Here is a 20,301-nt window from a genome sequence, read left to right on the forward strand (position 1 = left end):
ACAGTCATAAACCAACGGGACTACGAGCGGCTATTCTCACACATACCCTTGAGAGACGCAAAAATTATTTTGAAGACGTACACGGGGCAAAAAGTCTACCCCAAAGGAAAAATAAGGGTGACCGTTATATATAACGGTAAGGAAACACCAAAACTAGACCTGTATGTATTGCAAGATGGAGGACCACCATTACTGGGACGTGAATGGATCCGGAAAATACAACTGGATTGGCATTCCATACAGGCACTGACTGTGGCTGACAAAAAAGATGACGACATCACACCTGGGCGACTGTCAAAGATCCTAACTGACGCGAAGTGTTCCAGCAAGGACTCGGAACACTAAAAGGCATGACAGCGACGATTAAAATTGAAGAAAACGCAAGCCCAAAATTTTTTAAGGCCAGACCGGTACCTCATGCGATCCGCCCAGCCGTCGAAGCAGAGCTGGAGAGTCTGGAACGTTCAGGTGTACTGTCCAAGGTAGACTGGAGCGAGTGGGCTACACCCATCGTCCCCGTGATGAAAAAGACGTCGAGCAGCATGCCTGGGGAACCAAGGAAGGTTCGCATCTGTGGGGACTTTAAGGTAGCAGTGAACCCGGTCCTTCACACCGTACAATATCCACTTCCGCGGATTGAAGATATTTTCGCCTCGCTATCTGGAGGGAAACGCTTCACTAAGATTGATCTGGCCCAGGCGTATCTGCAAATGGAGGTAGAAGAAGCATCAAAAAAATACCTCAAAATCAACACCCATAAAGGTCTCTACCAATACAACCGGGTGGTATTCGGGGTAGCATCAGCTCCGGCTATTTGGCAGAGGGCAATGGAACAAGTCCTGCAAGGGATCCCAGGGACCCAGTGTTATTTGGACGACATCCTGGTCACAGGCGAAAATGACAGTGATCACCTTGCCAACCTGGGGCAGGTGCTCACTAGATTGCAGGAATATGGGCTCCGAGCTAACCGCCCCAAATGCGAGTTTTTTTAGAAAACAGATCTCGTATTTGTTATGTTCATTAACAACTAGACACTCTTATTATGAACACAGCTAGCTTTTGCTAGTTACTTTATTGAGCACATGTGGACTTGTACAGCATCTTGTAGAGGCTTCCATCTTGACTGCTGCCTTGTGGGTAGCCTAGTGCCTCATGGGTAATGTAGTCTTAATATATATACAGCTGGGTAGTGTAGTCTTATACATACAGCTATATACAGCTCTACAGCTCCACCTAGTGTCCACTATAGAATGACATGTTATTGATCACTACAGTATTGTGGCCACGTTATCGATAAAGAGGGGTTACATAAGTCCCCAGAGAAGATTGAGGCAGTAGTCAAGGCTCCAGCACCGGAAAATGTGTCACAACTGAGGTCGTTCCTCGGGCTGGTAAACTACTACCATAAGTTCTTGCCAAATTTGTCTACAATACTACACCCACTGAACACCCTACTGCAAACTGGGGTGCCATGGAAGTGGAGTGACGAATGTAGACGAGCTTTCCAGAAGAGCAAAACACTAATCATATCGAAAGAGGTATTGGCCCATTACAACCCAGCATTACCAATTCGGTTGGCATGTGATGAGTCACCCTACGGCATTGGAGCGGTGCTGTCGCACAAATTCTCGGACGGCTCAGAGAGGCCAATAGCCTTTGCGTCACGATCACTAACCTCAGCCGAGCGTAACTATGCCCAGATTGACAGGGAGGCCCTCAGCCGAGTGTGGGGAGTGAAAAAGTTCAATCACTATCTGCACGGGCAGAAATTCACCTTGCTGACTGATCACCAGCCTCTTGTCTCCATTTTTAATCCGAAGGGCGTTCCGGTGATGACTGAGCAACGACTACAAAGATGGTCACTTTTTCTAGGGGCGCATCACTATGAGATTGAATATAAGGGCACGAAACAGCATGGAAATGCTGATGGGCTATCACGCCTGCCACTGCCTACTGCGGAGGAAGCACCAGCAGTGGATCCTGTCAAAATATTCCATTCGACTACAGTTGAATACCTACCGGTAACTAACGCTTGTATCGAAAAGGAAACCCGAAATGACCCGACACTGTCTCGGGTATATGATTTGACGGTGAAGGGATGGCCAGCACATGGCGACTCACTGTTGCCAGCATTCTCGACAAGGAGAGAACAGCTGTCAGTGTGCCGGGGGACCTTGATGTGTGGATCCCGAGTGGTAATTCCACCCAAGTTAAGGGATAAAGTGCTCAATGAGCTTCATGAGGGTCATCTGGGAGGGGTAAAAATGAAAAGCCTAGCCAGTGCTTATGTGTGGTGGCCGGGAATCGATAAACAAATCGAGGACCTGACCAAGAGCTGCTCAGGATGCCAGAAAGTCCAAAATGCACCACCACAGGCCCCTCTACACCCATGGCAATGGGTGCATATTGATTTTGCTGGTCCATTCATGGACTCAATGTTTTTAATAGCCGTGGATGCGCACTTGAAATGGCCTGAGGTCATCAAAATGTCCTCCACCACCACGGAGAAAACTATTGCAGTCCTACGGACCATTTTTGCCAGGAATGGCTTGCCAGAACAGATTTGCTCCGACAACGGACCACAGTTGTGTCCGAAGAGTTCCAGAGGTTCTTGAAAAAGAATGGGGTAAGGCATTACACATCCGCCCCGTATCATCCAGCCACAAATGGATTGGCTGAGAGGTTCGTACAAACCTTTAAGAACGCAATAAAGGCTATGTACAATGACAACATTCCGCTGCAGCACAAGGTGGACAATTTTCTGTTCGCCTACCGGAATGCGACACATGCAGTCACCAACCAGGCCCCAGCCATGATGTTCTTTAACAGAAGGTTAAGATCTCGCCTGGATTTGCTCAGACCAAACGTACGAAGAGATGTTGAGAGTAAGCAATTCCAGCACATCCATGAGAAGCCAACAAGGAGCTTCAATGTAGGGCAACCAGTCTTGGCCTGCGACTACCGAACAGAAAAATGGCAGCCAGGAACGATATGCATATGGCAGGGCCCACTAATGTACACAGTGGACGTTGGGGAGAGCATCGTGAGATGCCATGCTGACCAGATCCTAGAGTCACAGGAACAAGTCAACCCCATGCCTCGCCCATACGTACCTGGTGATGAACCCGACGTACAGGTCACATCTACCCCAGAAACAGTAGCATCGGAAGCTGATGAACCAACCGACGACAGGGTGCCAGAATCGCCTCCGCACCAAGAGCAAGACACTCAGGAAAGGCGCTATCCAGAAAGGATCAGGAAGCCTCCCCAAAGACTGAATATATAAATAGACTATTTTCAGCTAATGTTGCATGTTAAAAGTGTTAATTGTAATTAGTTTGATATTTAATTGTTAAATGAGTGTAATGGTACTGTTAATCTAAAAGGGGAGGAATTGTAATGTATATACCTTTAAGGGGGGAACTATGTTTAACAGCTCATGTATACTGCAGTACCGGCAGTGACCACACCTGTATATAACACTGAGTAGTAATCTGTACAGATCAGTTCCAGTGAGCCACGTTGAGCAAACACCTGTCGTACCGTTCTCCGCAGTCTGTCTTATTATACACGGACACTACAATCGGTACTTTTAATATGTGAATCTGTACCCCTAGATACATTTGTGCCTCTACCCCATTTAAACTCTTATTTTCCAAGGAGTATGTGGCCTCCTTATTCCTCCTACCAAAACGCACCGCCTCAGTTATCTATATTGCCATTTGCATGTCCAATCTGCAAGTTTGTTAATGTCATCTTATATTTCATCGCAGTCTTCCTCAGTGTTAACTATGCTGCCCGATTTTGTCTCCTCTGTAAATTTTTATGCTGTACTTCCAATTCGGAGTACTAATCATTCATGTAAATGATGAACATGTGGTCCCAGCACCGATCCTTGTAGAACTCCACTTCCCACCTTCCGCTAGTCTGAGTAACTACCTCTAACCCCATCGCTTTTCTGTTTTGTAGCCAGCTTGCTGTCCATTCTGCTACTTGTCCCGACTTCATTCACTCTGAACTTAGTCATGACTCTACTATGCAGTATCTTATCGAAGGCCTTTAGAAAGTGCTTGTATATTACATCTACTGTGTTACCCTGGTCTACTCTTCCTGTTACTTCTTCAAAGAATTCACTAAGGTTGGTCAAGCATGACCTTCCCTTTTGAAATCCGTGCTGACTACACTATTATATTTTCAGTTCTATTATAACCGAGTAAATATTTAAATAACTTTCCTAACACCCAAGCTAAGCTAGCTGGTCTATAATAACAACAGAAGACGCTGGAAAAACTCAGCAGGCCCGGCAACATCCATGGAGAGAGAAACAGAGTCAACGTTTCAGGTCGAAACCCTTCTTCAGAACTGAGAAAAAAAAGGCAGGAAATGAAACCGATTAAAAGTCAGTTTGGGGGCTGGGAAATGGGGGAGGGGATGAAAGAAGAGACATTAAGAGATATTCAGGGTGAGACGAGATGGTAATAGGACAGGTAAAGAAACAGACAATGGCTCTGGATGAAGTGTGAAATGCGCTGGCAGAGTGAGAGACAGCTGCCATGTGGGAGAGAGAGAGAGAAAGGAAAAGGCACAAACCAAAGGTGTGGATAAAAATATAACAGGGGCCGAGGTTATGATCTGAAATTGTTGAACTCTATATTGAGTCCGGAAGGCTGTAAAGTGCCTAATTGGAAGATGAGGTGCTGTTCCTCGAGCTTACGCTGAGCTTCCGTGGAACAATGCAAGAGGCCAAGGACGGTGAGGTCCGAGTGGGAATGGAACGGTGAAGTGACAGGCGACCGGAAGCTCGGGGTCACCCTTATGGACTCAACGGAGGTTTTCCGCAAAGCGGTCACCCAATCTACATTTGGTCTCCCCAACGTAGAGGAGACCGCATCGTGAGCAGCGAATACAGTATATTAAATTGCAAGAAGTACAAGTAAATCGGTGTTTCACCTGGAAGGGGTGATTGGGGCCCTGGACAGTGGGAAGGGAGGAGGTATATGGGCAGGTGTTGCATCTCCTGCGCTTGCACGGGAAGGTGCCGGGCGAAGGGGAAGGGGTGCTGGGGGTGATTGAGGAGTGGACCAGGGTGTCCCGGAGGGAGCGGTCCCTACAGAATGCGGAAAGGGGAGGGGAAAATGCGTTTGGTGGTGGGATCACGTTGGAGGTGGCAGAAATGGCAGAGGATGATCTGTTGAAAGTGGAGGCTGGTGGGGTGAAAGGTGAGGACAAGGGGAACCCTATCGTGGTTCCGGGAGGGAGGGGCAGGGGTGAGGGCAGAAGTGCGGGAAATAGAATGGACAAGGTCGAGGGCCATGTCAACCATGGTAGAGGGGAATCCTCGGTTGAGGAAAAAGGAAGACGTGTGGAAGGTGGCCTCGTCTGAGCAGATGCGACGGAGAAACTGGGAAAATGGAAGAGAGTCCTTACAGGAGGCGGGGTGGGAGGAAGTGTAGTCCAGGTAGCTGTGGGAGTCAGTGGGCTTGTAGTGAATGTTGGTCAATAACCTATCCCCAGAGATGGAGACGGAGAAGTCGAGGAAGGGAAGAGTCGGAGATGGACCATGTGAAGGTGAGGGAAGGGTGGAAATTGGAGGCAAAGTCAATTAAATTGTCTAGTTCAGGGCGAAAGCAGGAAACAGCACCGATAGTCATCAATGTACCGGAAAAAGAGGTGAGGGAGGGGACCCGAGTAGGACTGGAACAAAGAGTGTTCCACATATCCCACGAAAAGGCAGGTATAGCTAGGACCCATGCGGGTACCCATTGCAACACCTTTGATTTGGAGGAAATGAGTGGAGTCAAAGGAGAAGTTGTTCAATGTGAGAACAAGTTCAGCCAGGTGGAGGAGGGTGGTGGTGGATGGGGACTCTGATGGGCTGAACCGATGGGTCTACCAGGGCAGTCCTGTTTGTGGATTGTGAAGGAGGTAGAAGCGGGCTGTGAGGGGTTGGGGAACTATGAGGTTGGTGGCCAAGAGGGGGGGGGGGGGGGGGGGGGCGGGGTGGGGAAGATCTCCAGAGGAGATGAGGTCAGTGACAGTCTTGGAAACGGTGGTCCGACACCTCCTCCTACCTCCACCTGGACCATGACCCCACTACCGAATATCAAACCACCGTTTCCAAGACTGTCACTGACCTCATTTCCTCTGGAGATCTTCCCCCCACGGCCTCCAACCTCATTGTTCCCCAACCCTGCACAGCCCGCTTCTACCTCCTTCCAAAGATCCACAAACAGGACTGCCCTGGTAGACCCATCGTTTCAGCCTGTTCTTCCCCCACCAAACTTATCTCTTCCTATCTCGACTCTCTTTTCTCCCCTTGTCCAGTCTCTTCCCACCTACATCCGCGACTCTTCGGACGCCCTCCGCCACTTTAACAGTTTCCAGTTTCCTGGCCCCAATCGCCTCCTTTTCACCATGGACGTACAATCCCTCTACACCTCCATCCCCCACCAGGATGGCCTGAGGGCGCTCCGCTTCTTCCTTGAACAGAGGCCCAACCAGTCCCCATCCACCACGACCCTCCTCCGCCTGGCTGAACTTGTTCTCACATTGAACAACTTCTCCTTTGACTCCACTCATTTCCTCCAAATTAAAGGTGTTGCCATGGGTACCCGCATGGGTCCTAGCTATGCCTGCCTTTTCGTGGGATATGTAGAACACTCTTTGTTCCAGTCCTACTCGGGTCCCCTCCCTCGCCTCTTTTTCCGGTACATTGATGACTGTATCGGTGCAGTTTCCTGCTCTCGCCCTGAACTAGACAATTTCATTGACTTTGCCTCCAATTTCCACCCTTCCCTCACCTTCACATGGTCCATCTCTGACTCTTCCCTTCCCTTCCTCAACTTCTCCGTCTCCGTCTGTGGGGATAGGTTATTGACCAACATTCACTACAAGCCCACTGACTCCCACAGCTACCTGGACTACACTTCCTCCCGCCCTGCCCCCTGTAAGGACTCTATTCCATTCTCCCAGTTTCTCCGTTGCATCTGCTCAGATGACGCCACCTTCCACACGTCTTCCTTTTTCCTCTAACCGAGGATTCCCCTCTACCGTGGTTGACACAGTCCTCGACCTTGTCCGTTCTATCTCCCGCACTTCTGCTCTCACCCCTGCCCCTCCCTCCCGGAACCATGATAGGGTTCCCCTTGTCCTCAACTTTCACCCCACCATCCTCCACATTCAACGGATTATCCTCCACCATTTCCGCCACCTCCAATGTGATCCCACCACCAAACGCATCTTCCCCTCCCCTTTCAGCATACTGCAGGGACCGCTCCCTCCGAGACACCCTAATGCACTCCTCTATCACCCACAGCACCCCTTCCCCTTGCACCTCCCCGTGCAAGTGCAGGAGATGCAACACATGCCCATATACCTCCCCCCTTCCCACTGTCCAGGGCCCCAACCACCCCTTCCAGGTGAAACAGCAATTTACTTGTACTTCTTGCAATTTAGTATACTGTATTCGCTGCTCACGATGCGGTCTCCTCTACATTGGGGAGACCAAACGCAGATTGGGTGACCGCTTTGCGGAAAACCTCCGTTCAGTCCATAAGGGTGACCCCGAGCTTCCGGTCGCCTGTCATTTCAATTCACCACTCCATTCCCACTCAGACCTCACCGTCTGCGGCCTCTTGCATTGTTCCACGGAAGCTCAGCCTAAGCTCGAGGAACAGCCTTCCAGACTCAATATAGAGTTCAACAATTTCAGATCATAACCTCGGCCCCTGTTATATTTTTTATCCACACTTTTGGTTTGTGCCTTTTCCTTTTTTTCTCTCCCACATGGCAGCTGTCTCTCACTGTCAGCGCATTTCACACTTCATCTAGAGCCAGTTTGTTTCTTTACCTGCCCTATTACCATCTCGTCTCGCCTTGAATATCTCTTAATGTCTCTTCTTTCATCCCCTCCCCCATTTCCCAGCCCCCAAACTGACTTTTAATCGGTTTCATTTCCTGCCTTTTTTTCCCCTCAGTTCTGAAGAAGGGTTTCGACCTGAAACGTTGACTCTATTTCTCTCCACGGATGTTGCCGGGCCTGCTGAGTTTTTCCAGTGTTGTCTGTTGGTATTTCTAGCTGCTCTATCGTTCCCTGGACTTGTTCTATCTCCCTTTTTAAATATAGGAGTAACATTAGCTGTCCGCCAGTCCTCTGGCAATATTCCCTTTCCTATTGGAATTTTTATATAAACATAGAATGGTGTCTCTGCTATCTCTTCCTTAGCTTGTTTTAATATCCAGACCCTTTAGGCTTTATCTTCCCTAAGTTTGTCTAGTTTATCAATTATCTCCCTCCTATCTTCAATGTCTTGATATTAGCAGAAGAGATCAAAAAGGTCATGTCCACGATGTTAGTCTCCTTGGTGAATACCGAGGCAAAGTAATTATTTAATATTTCTGCTATTTCGCTGTCATTACCTGTGAGTTTAGCTTGTGCATCCCTTAATGGCCCTATCCCAATTTTCCTTTTGTTATTTATCTGTAGAATACTTTACTATTTCTTTTTATATTCCTCGATAATTTAATTTCATATTCCCTTTGCTTTACCAATTGTTTTTTTGACTTCTTTCCTAACCTTTTCGTATTCCCTTTTGTCATATTCTCCTTTCTTGTCTATGTACTTAGTGTATGCCTTTTTCTTTAGATTCAATTTTATCCTCATCTATTTCCATGGTGTGTTTGTTCGTGTTTTTTAACAGAATATATTTCTACTGTACTCTATTGTTCATCGTTTTAAATATTTCCCACTGCTGTACTATCTCTTAGTTTGTCAATATTTTTCCAGTTTGATTTCCTGAGTTCCATTCTTAAAATTAGCTTTTTCCCCCCCCAGTCTATTATTTTGGTCTTTGTCTTACTTACGTCTTTGTTAATCATTATCTTAAACCTTTTTAATGTTGTGATCGCTATTGCCTAGATGTTTCTCAATGCTTACTTCTCGAATGTGCTCTGGTTCATTTCCCATTACTAAATCCAGTAATGATTCCTCTCTTGTTGGACTCATGTACTGGGTAAGAAAGGAGTTCCGTACACACTGTAAAAATTCCATTCCCTTTTCCCTACCTCGTAGTAGTTGAAATCTCCCATGATTATTATTCTATGTCTTTTACTCATTTCATAGATTTGCCTAAATATTTCTCCCTCCACTATTGGGTGGTCTGTAATATGCCCGTGTTTCTCAATAATAGAAGTGTCTCTGGGTAACTTTGTGCTCATCAGTTATCCCGCTCAGGCAGCTGCTTGTTAAAAGGATACAGTCAGCTTGATGGTCACTTGCCCTGATGCCACTCTGAACATCTTCCAGGAGATCAAAGTCAGGGATCATCAGGTTTCTGTGCACAGTAATGTTCTGGTACTGGTCTGATGTAGCAAGGGGGTTGGAGGTTCCATCAGTCCCAAACAGGACTAAAGCCGTCTCGTCTTTACTCTCGGCAAACACCTACATCAAGAAAGCACACAAAGACTGGTCAAACTACACACTGTGCGGAAAAGCAGCAACTTATATTGGATTTTACTCTTTGCATCCACTATTTCCGATTTATCTCCTTAGGATTCATCCAAATAAGTTGATAGAGAAATGGTTGGAGAGTAGATGGGGTAAAAGGAAGATTCCGAGTCAGGAAAGATGTGGTGAATGGTGCTCTACTGGGGTCACGGCTCTTAATTACTATATACTTTTGTCAGTTCAGACGAAAGGTCATTGACCTGAAACATTAACTCGGTTTCTCTCTCCACAGATACTGCCTGACTAGCTGAGTATTGCCAGCATTTTCTATTTTTATTTCAGATTTCCAGCATCCACATAGTTGCTTTTTTAGTAGTGCGGTTGATATTGTGTATATGGGCTTTCAAAAGGCGTTTGATAAAGTACTACACAAAGACTGGTTAGCGAAATTAAAGCCCTTGGAATTCAAGGGACATTGGCTGTGTGGATAGGGAATTGGCTAAGGGACAGAAAGCAGAGAATAGCGGTGAACGGTTGTTTCTCAGACTGGAGGGAAGTATACAGTGATGTTCCCCAGCGGTAGGTATTAATAGGAGATATTCCATAACTCTCAACAAAGATATATTCCAGTGAGAAAGAAAGACTCTATGAGAAGGATGAACCAGCCGTGGCTAACGAAGGAAGTTAAAGAGGGTATCAAATTGAAAGAAAAGGCATACAATGTTGTGAAGAGTAGTGGTAGGCCAGAGGATTGGGACATTTTTAGAAATTTGCAAAGGATGACTAAAAAAATAATAGAGGGGGAAAATCGATTAGGAGAGTAAACTGGCAAGAAATATAAAAACAGACAGTAAGAGATTCTACAAGTATATAAAAAGGAAGAGAGTAGCTAAAGTATAAACATATAAGATTGTGAAGGGGTTGGATCGGATGGATGCGGGGAGGATGTTCCCGGTGATGGGTGAAACTAGAACTAGGGGGCATAGTCTTAGAATAAGGGGCTGCGCTTTCAAAACTGAGATGAGGAGGAACTACTTCACTCAGAGGGTGGTAGGTCCATGGAATATGCTGCCCCAAAAAGCTGTAGAAGCTACATCATTACATAAATTTAAAACAGAAATAGACAGTTTCCTAGAAGAAAAGGGAATTAAGGGTTACGGGGAGCGGGCAGGAGTTTGGACATGAGTCTAGGTTCGGATCGGACATGGCCCTGTGGGTAGCGGAGCGGGCCCAGGGGCTGTGTAGCCTGATCCTGCTCCTATTTCGTGCGTCTAATTCTGTTAGATTCAGGAGATGGTTCTGTGATAGTAGATTGGCGGTTAGGATCAGATCAGCCATGATCTTATTGAATGGCGGAGCAGGCTCGAGGGGCCGATTGGCCTACTCCTGCTCCTATTTCTTATATTCTTATGTAAACATTGGTTCCTTAGAGGATGAGACTGGGGAATTAATAATGGGAAATAAGGAAATGGCAGAGACTTTGAATATTTTGTATCTGTCTTCACGGCAGAAGACACTAAAAGCATCCCAATAATAGTGGAAAATTAAGGGGCAAAAGGGAGGGAGGAACTTAAAATAATCACTATCACTGGAGAAAAAGTACTAGGCAAACTAATGGGACTAAAGGCTGACCAGTCCCCTGCACCTGATGGCCTGCATCCCAGGGTCTTAAAAGTGGCTGCAGAGATAGTGGATGCATTGGTTGTAATCTTCAAAAATTCCCTAGATTCTGGAAAGGTCCCAGTGGATTGGAAAACCGCAAATTTAACGCCCCTATTCAAGAAAGGAGGGAGACAGAAAGCAGGAAACTATAGACCAGTTAGCCTAACATTTGTCATTGGGAGAATGCTGGAATCCATTATTAGGGAAGTAGTAGCAGGACATTTCGAAAATCATAATACATTCAAGCAGAGTCAACATGGTTTTATGAAAGGGAAATCGTGTTTGACAAATTTATTAGAGATCTTTGAGGATGTAACGAGCAGGGTGGATAAAGGGGAACCAGTGGATGTGGTGTATTTGGAATTCCAAAAGGCATTCAATAAGGAGCCACATAAAAGGTTACTGCACAAGATAAGAGCTCATGGTGTTGGGGGCAATATATTAGCATGGATAGAGGATTGACTAACTAACAGAAATTCGGGATAAATGGGTCATTTTCAGGTTGGCAAACTGTAATTAGTGGAGTGCCACAGGGATCAGTGCTGGGGCCTCAACTATTTACAATCTATATTAATGACTTGGATGAAGGGACCGAGTGTAATGTAGCCAAATTTGCTGACGATACAAAGATAGGTGGGAAAGCAAATTGTGAGGTTTTCACACAGAGTCTGCAAAGGGATATAGAGAGGTTCAGTGATTTGGCAAAAATTTGGCAGATGGAGTATAATGTGGGAAAATGTGAGGTTATCCACTTTGGTAGGAAGAATAGAAAAGCAAATTATTATTTAAATGGAGAGAGACTACAGAATGCTGCGGTACAGAGGGACCGGGGGTCCTCGTACATGAATCACAAAAAGTTAGCATGCAGGTACAGCAAGTAATTAGGAAGGCTAATGGAATGTTAGTCTTTATTGCAAGGGGGTTGGAGTATAAAAGCAGGGAAGTCTTGCTACAACTGTACAGGGTGTTGGTGAGACCACACCTGGAGTACTGCGTACAGTTTTGGTCTCCTTATTTAAGGAGGGATATACTTGCATTGGAGGCAGTTCAGAGAAGGTTCACTAGGTTGATTCCTGGGATTAAGGGGTTGTCTTTTGAAGAAAGGTTGGGCCTATACTCATTGGAGTTTGAATGAGAGGTGATCTTATTGAAACATATAAGATTCTGAGGGAGCTTGACAGGGTAGATGCTGAGAGGTGTTTCCCCTCGTGGGGGAATCTAGAACTAAGGGGCATGGTTTCAGAATAAGGGGTCGCCCATTTAAGACGGAGATATAGAAGATAGGAGCAGGAGTCGGCCATTCGGCCCCTCGAGCCTGCTCCGCCATTCAATGCGATCATGGCTGATCATCCAAATTCAGTACCCGGTCCCTGCTTTCTCCCCATACCCCTTGATCCCTTTAGCCTTAAGAAATATATCCAACTCCTTCTTGAATATATTTAATGAACTGGCCTCTACTGCCTTCTGTGGTAGAGAATTCCACAGGTTCACCACTCTCTGGGTGAAGAAATTCCTCCTCATTTCTGTCCTAAATGGCTTACCCCTTATCTTTAGACTGTGACCCCTGGTTCTGGACTCCCCAACCATCGGGAACATCCTTCCTGCATCTAGTCTGTGCAGGCCCGTCAGAATTTTATAAGTTTCAATGGGATCCCCTCTCATTCTTCTAAACTCCAGCGAGTACAAGCCCAATCGACCCAATCTCTCCTCATACGTCATTCCTGCCATCCCAGGTATCAGCCTGGTGAATCTTTGCTGAACTCCTTCCATGGCAAGAACATCCTTCCTCAGCTAAGGCGACCAAAACTGCACACAATACTCAAGGTGCGGTCTCACCAAGGCCCTGTACAACTGCAGCAAGACATCCTTGTTCCTGTACTCAAACCCTCTCGCTACGAAGGCCAACATACCATTTGCCGCCTTAACCGCCTGCTGCACCTGCATGCTTACCTTCAGCGACTGGTGCACAAGGACACCCAGGTCTCGTTGCACTTCCCCTTCTCCCAATCTATTGCCATTCAGATAATAATCTGTCTTCCTGTTTTTGCTACCAAAGTGGATAACCTCACATTTATCCACGTTATATTGCATCTGCCATGCTTCTGCCCAATCACCCAACCTGTCCAAATCATCCTGTAGTTTCTCGGCATCCTCCTCACAGCACACACGCCCACCCAGCTTTGTGTCGTCTGCAAATTTGGAGATATTACATCTAGTTCCCTTGTCTAGATCATTAATATATATTGTGAATAGCTGGGGTCCAAGGACCGATCCCTGCGGTACCCCACTAGTCACTGCCTGCCACTCAGTAAAAGACCCGTTTATTCCAACTCTTTGCTTTCTGTCTGCCAACCAGTTCTCTATCCAAGTCAGTACCTTGCCCCCAATCCCATGTGCCTTAACTTTACACGCTAATCTCTTATGCGGGACCTTATCGAAAGCCTTCTGAAAGTCCAAATACTACTTCTCTCAGAGGGTTGTGAATCTTTGGAATTCTCTACCCCAGGGAGCTGTGGAGGCGGAGTCATTGAATATATTCAAGGCGGAGATAGACAGATTTTTGAACTACAAAGGAGTGATGGGTTATGGGGAACAGGCAGAAAAGTGGAGTTGAGGCCAAGATTGGATCAGCCATGATCTTATTGAATGGCGCAGCAGGCTGACTGGCCTATTCCTGCTCCTATTCCTTATTTTCTAAGAGCACTGCCCTTTTTGAGATACATTACTGTCCTGGAATTGAGTATGTAGGGCATAAATTCAAAGTCTGCAGATGACACGAAACTCGTAAATGTAGTAAACAATCAGGAGGCTAGCAACAGATTCACATGGATATAGACAGACTGGTGAAATGGGCAGACATATGACAGATGAAATTTAACTCAAAGAAATTGTGAAGTAATATATTTTGGTAGGAAGAATGAGGAGGCAATATAAACTAAATGGTACAATTTTAAAGGGCGTACAGGAACAGAGACACCTGGGAGGGTGTGTGCACACAAATCTTTGAAGGTGGCAAGACAGGTCGAGAAGGCTGATAAAAAAGCATATGGGATCCTTGGTTTTATTAATATAGAGTCAGAGTATGAAAGCAAGGAGGTTATGCGAAATCTTTATAAATTGCTGGTTTGGCCTCAGCTGGAGTACGGTGTTCAATTCTGGGCACCACACTTGAGGAAAGATGTCAAGGCCTTAGAGAGGGTTTTTAAAAAATGTATTCATTCACGGGATGTGGGAATTGCTGGCAAGGCCAGCATTTAATGTCCATCCCCAAGTGCCCTGGAGAAAGTGGTGATCAGCCGCCTTCTTGAACTGCTGGGGCGAGAAGCTGGGAATTGTGGAGGAGCAGAGAGATTTAAGGGTCCAAATAGAGAAATCACTTAGTGGACAGGTACAAAAAATAATTTAAAAGGCTAATGGAATGTTGGCCTTTATCTCAGGGGCTGGAATCCAAAGGGGTGGAAGTGATGTTCCAGTTTATAGAAAGCTCTGGTCAGACCCCATCTGGACACTGCGCTCAGTTCTGGGCCCTGCCCCTCAGGAAAGACATATTGGCCTTGGAGTGGGTGTGGCGCAGATTCACTAGAATGATACAGGAGCAAAAAGGGTTAAATTATGAGGACAGGTTGCATAGACTAGGCGTCTATTCCTTTAAGTATAGAAGATTAAGGGGGTGGTCTAATTGAGGTGTTTAAGGAAGTCTTGCTACAATTGTACAGGACTTTGGTGAGACCACACCTGGAGTACTGTGTACAGTTTTGGTCTCCATACCTAAGGATATACTTCCTTAGAGGCGGTGCAACGAAGGTTCACTAGATTGATTCCTGGGACGAGAGGGTTGTTCTATGAGGAGAGATTTGTCCTATGAGGAGAGATTGAGTCGAATGGGCCTATATTCTCTGGAGTTTAGAAGAATGAGAGGTGATCTTATTGAAACATACACGATTCGAGGAGGGCTTGACAGGGTAGATGCTGAGAGGCTGTTTCCCCTGGCTGGAGAGTCTTGAACGAGCTGGCATAGTCTCAGGATAAGGGATCGGCCATTTAGGACTGAGATGAGGAGAAATTTCTTCAGAGGGTGGTGAATCTTTGGAATTCTCTCCCCCAGAGGGCTGTGGATGCTCAGTCGTTGAGTATATTCAAGGCTCAAAGGGAATCAAGGGATATGGAGATCAGACGGGAAATTGGAGTTGACGTCGTAGATCAACAATGATCTTATTGAATGGCGGAGCAGGCTCGTGGGGCTGTTTGGCCTACTCCTGCTCCTATTTCTTATGTTCGCAAGATGATTAAAGGAGTTGATGAGGTGGATGGAGAGAAGCTATTTCCTCTGGTAGGGGAGTCCAGAAGGGGGTGTAAGCAATGCTCCCTTTAATTTTTTGGGGGGTGATTTTAAGTGGCTGCACAGCCCATTCAAAACATGCATGTGCGGTTTTTCCTACTTAAAAGGCGGTGAGCTGGCTGCGTGGGAGCAGCAGAGCGCTGCGCCCTTCCTCAGCTGATGAATCACTACGCCGCCATGTTGAACACCACTTGGAAGAAGCACTGAGGGTAGAAAGAGCACATCATGTTCTCCGACTAGAGTGCAGTTTGTAACGGAGTGCAGCTTGGAACAGAATGTAAAGCTGCGAGTTTGGTGAGTGAGGGAGTTCGGGGAGGGAGGTGTTCCTTTCTGTTTCTATCTTTGTCAGCTTCCAGGAGAGCAGGAGTTAAAAAGCTGCACAAGAGGGGACCGAGACCCAGCGAGAGTTCGGCTCTGTGACACCCCCCAACCGCATTCAGGGAAAAATAAAAGGTGACATCACAGGGAAAGGGGTAAGTGATTGGCTGGTGAGTATTTTGCTCACTTCCCTTATCTTTTAAAGCCCAAGAAATTTATTAGTAATTGTAATATTTCATTAGTACTAGTTTACTAGCAGTAATAAATCTTATTAGGTGTAGTAGGGTTAATTAATAAAAATAAATAAATTACGACTCAACAAAGATGGCAGGGCAGGTGATGTGTTGTGACTGCAGTATGTGGGAGCTCCTGGATGCCAGTGTGATCCAGGACGAACACGTCTGTGATAAGTGTCTGCGGCTTGAGGAGCTTCTGCTCAGAGTTGATGAGCTGGAGGCCGAGCTGCAGACACTGCGATGCATCAGGGAGGGGGAAAGTTACCTGGACACTTTATTCCAGGAGGCAGTCACACCCCTTAGGATAGGGTCTTCTGATTTGGTCAGTGGTCAGGGACAGGAGGGTGTGACTGCGAGTGAGGCAGGTATGGGGACCCAGGAGGTGGAGGAGCCTCAGCCTTTGCAATTGTCCAACACGTTTGAGGTTCTTGCGGCCTGTATGGATGAAAGCAGTGGCTGCAGGGTGGATGAGCAAACTGACCATGGCACCGAGGTACAGGAAGCCATTCAAGCGGGGGGAGTTACTGGGAATGTAGTGGTAATTGGGGACAGCAGAGTCAGGGGGATAGATACAGTTTCTGCGGCCAGGAGCGAGAGTCCAGATGGCTGTGTTGCCTGCCTGGTGACAGGGTTCAGGACATATGCTCTGGGATGGAGAGGAACTTAGTGTGGGAGGGGGAGGAGCCAGTGGTCCATGTAGGTACCAATGACATAGGTAGAACTAGGAAAGAGGTTCTGCTGAGAGAGTATAAGCAGCTCGGGGCTAAATTAAAAAGCAGAACCTCAAGGGTAATAATGTCTGCATTATTACCTGAGCCACAAACAAATTGGCATTGGGTAAATAAAATTAGAGAGATGAATGCGTGGCTCAAAGACTGGTGTGGGAGAAATGGGTTTCAATTCCTGGGGCACTGGCACCAGTACTGGGGAAAGTGAGATCTGTATCGTTGGGACGGTCTTCACCTGAACCGTGCTGGGACCAGTGTTCTGGCGAGTTGTATAACTAGGGCGGTAGAGAGGGCTTTAAACTAAATATTCGGGGGCATGGGATCAAATTTGGGAAGATGTGGTAATTCAAAGATTAGAGACAAGGCAATAGAGAAAGGTATCAATATGGGAAATGATAAACAGACCGTGACAGGAAGGGATAGAGTACAAATCTAAGAGTAAATCAACAGATAAGGCTAGAGGTTACAAAAATAATAAAAGGACAAAACTAAAGGCTCTGCATCTGAATGCACATGTAATTCAAAACAAAACAGATGAACTGATAGCGCAAATAGAAATAAATAAATATGATACGATAGCCATTACAGAAACATGGCTGCAGGATGACATAGATTGGGACGTGAATATTGAAGGGTACATGACATTTAGGAAGGACAGGAAGCTAGGAAAAGGTGGAGGGGTGGCTCTGTTAATTAATGATGGTATTAGCACAATAGAGAGGGATGACCTAAGTTCAGGAAACCAGGATGTAGAAGCGGTTTGGGTAGAGATGAGAAATGATAAAGGCAAGAAGTCACTTGTGGGAGTGGTGTACAGGCCCCCTAACAGTAACCACATGGTAGGATGGAGTATAAAGGAAGAAATAATGGGAGCTTGTCAGAAGGGTACGGCAATAATCATGGGGGATTTTAATCTGCATATAGACTGGAAAAATCAGATGGGCAAAGGTAGCCTAGATGAGGAGTTCATGGAATGTTTTCGGGATAGTTTCTTACAACAGCACGTTCTGGAGCCAACCAGAGAGCAGGCTATACTAGACCTAGTATTGTGCAACGAGATAGGATTAATTAATGACCTCATAGTGAAGGCGCCCCTAGGTAGCAGCGATCATGATTGAATTTTACATTCAGTTTGAGAGAGAGAAGAGTGGGTCCAAGACTAGTATTTTAAACTTAAATAAGGGCATGAAACTGGCAAATTAGGTTAAGGGATAGGTCAATAGAGTTGCTGTGGCAGACATTTAAGGGGATATTTCAAAAGACACAGAATATATACATTCCAACAAGAAGGAAAAATTCCAAGGGGAGGACCCGCCATCCATGGTTAACTGAAAAAGTTAAAGATAGTATTAAACTTAAAGAAAAAGCATATAATTGCGCAAAGATGGGTGGCAGGTCAGAAGATTGGACAGAATATAAAAAACAGCAAAGAATGACTGAAAGATTAATAAGGAGAGAAAAATTAGAGTACGAGAGAAAGCTAGCTAGAAATATAAAAACAGATAGTAAGAGTTTCTATAGATATTTTAAAAAGAAGTTAACAAAGTGAGCGTTGGTCCTATAAAAAGTGAGTCTGGGGAATTAATAATGGAAAATAAGGAGATGGCAGTTGAATTGAACAGGTATTTTGCATCGGTCTTCACTATAGAGGATTCAAGTAACATCCCAGAAATAGCTGTAAATCAGGAAATGGAAGGGAGGGAGGAACTCAAGAAAATTATAATCACCAGGTTAGTGGTACTGAGGAAATTGTTGGAGCTGCGGGCTGACAAGTCCCCGGGTCCTGATGGACTTCATCCTAGGGTCTTAAAAGAAGTGGCTCGTGAGATAGTTGATGCGTTGGTTTTAATTTTCCAAAATTCCCTAGATTCAGGGAAGGTTCCATTAGATTGGAAAATAGCGAATGTAACTCCTTTATTCAAGGGAGGGAGACAGAAAGCAGGAAACTACAGGCCAGTTAGCTTAACATCTGTCATAGGGAAGATGTTAGAAGCTATTATTAAAGACGTTATAGCAGGGCACTTAGAAAAGTTCAAAGCAATCAGGCAGAGTTAACATGGTTTTGTGCAAGGGAAATCATGTTTAACCAATTTATTGGAGTTCTTTGAGGAAGTGACATGTGCTGAGGATAAAGGGGAACCGGTGGATGTACTGTATTTAGATTTCTAGAAGGCATTTGATAAGATGCTACAGCAAAGGTTATCGCGGAAAATAGTGTAGGGGGTAACAAATTAGCGACTGCCGCTACCTGTGACAGAGATTGTAGGTGCCGCATTGGACTCATCAGTCACCTGCGAACTCATTTTTAATGTGGAAGCAAGTCATCCTCGGTTCTGAGGGACTGCCTAAGAAGAAGAACATATTGGCATGGATAGAAGATTGGTTAGCTAACAGGAAACAGAGAGTAGGCATAAATGGGTCATTTTCTGACTGGCAAGATGTAACGAGTGGTGTGCCACAGGGATCAGTGCTGGGGCCTCAACTTTTTACAATTTATATAAATAACTTGGATGAAGGGACCGAAGGTATGGTTGCTAAATTTGCTGATGACACAAAGATAGGTAGGAAAGTAAATTGCGAAGAGGACATAAGCAGACTACAAAGGGATATAGATAGGTTAAGTGAGTGGACAATGATCTGGCAAATGGAGTATAACGTGGGAAAATGTGAAGTTGTCCATTTTGGCAGGAAGAATAAAAAAGCATATTATCTAAATGGTGAGAGATTGCAGAGCTCTGAGATGCAGAGGGAGCTGGGTGTCCTAGTGCATGAATCGCAAAAGGTTACTATGCAGGTACAGCAAGTAATTAGGAAAGCTAATAGAATGTTATTGTTTATTGCGAGGGGAACTGAATACAAAAAGTAGGGAGGTTATGCTTCAGTTACACAGGGCATTGGTGGGACCACATCTGGAGCACTGTGTACAGTATTGGTCTCCTTATTTAAGGAAGGATGTAAATGCGTTGGAGGCAGTTCAGAGTAGGTTTACTAGACTAATACCTGGAATGGGCGGGTTGTCTTATGAGGAAAGGTTGGACAGGCTAGGCTTGTATCCGCTGGAGTTTAGAAGAGTAAGAGGTGACTTGATTGAAACATATAAGATCCTGAGGGGTCTGGACAGGGTGGATGTGGAGAGGATGTTTCCTCTTGTGGGAGAATCGAGAACTAGGGGTCACTGTTTAAAAATAAGGGGTCACCCATTTAAGACAGAGAGGAGAATTTTTTTCTCACAGAGGGTCGTGGGTCTTTGGAACTCTCTTCCTCAGAGGGCGGTGGAAGCAGAGTCTTTGAATATTTTTAAGGCAGAGCTAGATAGATTCTTGATAAGCAAGGGGGTGAAAAGTTATCGGGGGTAGGTGGGAACGTTGAGTAATTGGATCAGCCATGATCTTATTGAATGGTGGAGCAGGCTTGAGGGGCCAAGTGACCTACTCCTGCTCCTCATTCGTATGTTTGTACGTACGTATGTTCGTATGGGTGGAGTACTTCAATGTCCATCACCAAGAATGATTCGGTAGTCTCAACACTGACTGAGCTGGCCGAGTCCTAAAGGACACAGCTGCCAAACTGGGC

The 20,301-nt window shown here is 45.7% G+C and overlaps 1 protein-coding gene across 4 annotated transcripts in view; it reads right to left on the reverse strand.

The window, feature by feature from the left end:
- Positions 1-20,301, reverse strand: part of LOC147120739 (DNA repair protein Ku80-like) — a 197,389-nt gene that overhangs the window by 172,682 nt on the left and 4,406 nt on the right. For all 4 annotated transcript variants that reach the window (XR_015078230.1, XM_085986974.1, XM_085986973.1 and 1 more), the window contains exon 3: positions 9,256-9,439. Coding sequence is in view for 3 of the 4 variants with exons in the window: in XM_085986974.1 (XP_085843100.1) it covers positions 9,256-9,439 (184 nt within the window). In the remaining variant the exon portion in view is untranslated. The remainder of the gene's footprint in view (positions 1-9,255; positions 9,440-20,301) is intronic.

The sequence above is a fragment of the Somniosus microcephalus genome, chromosome 4, assembly GCF_052327205.1.
Source record: "Somniosus microcephalus isolate GS21.2 chromosome 4, FLI_Smic_1.0, whole genome shotgun sequence".
In the NCBI taxonomy this organism is placed as follows: domain Eukaryota; kingdom Metazoa; phylum Chordata; class Chondrichthyes; order Squaliformes; family Somniosidae; genus Somniosus; species Somniosus microcephalus.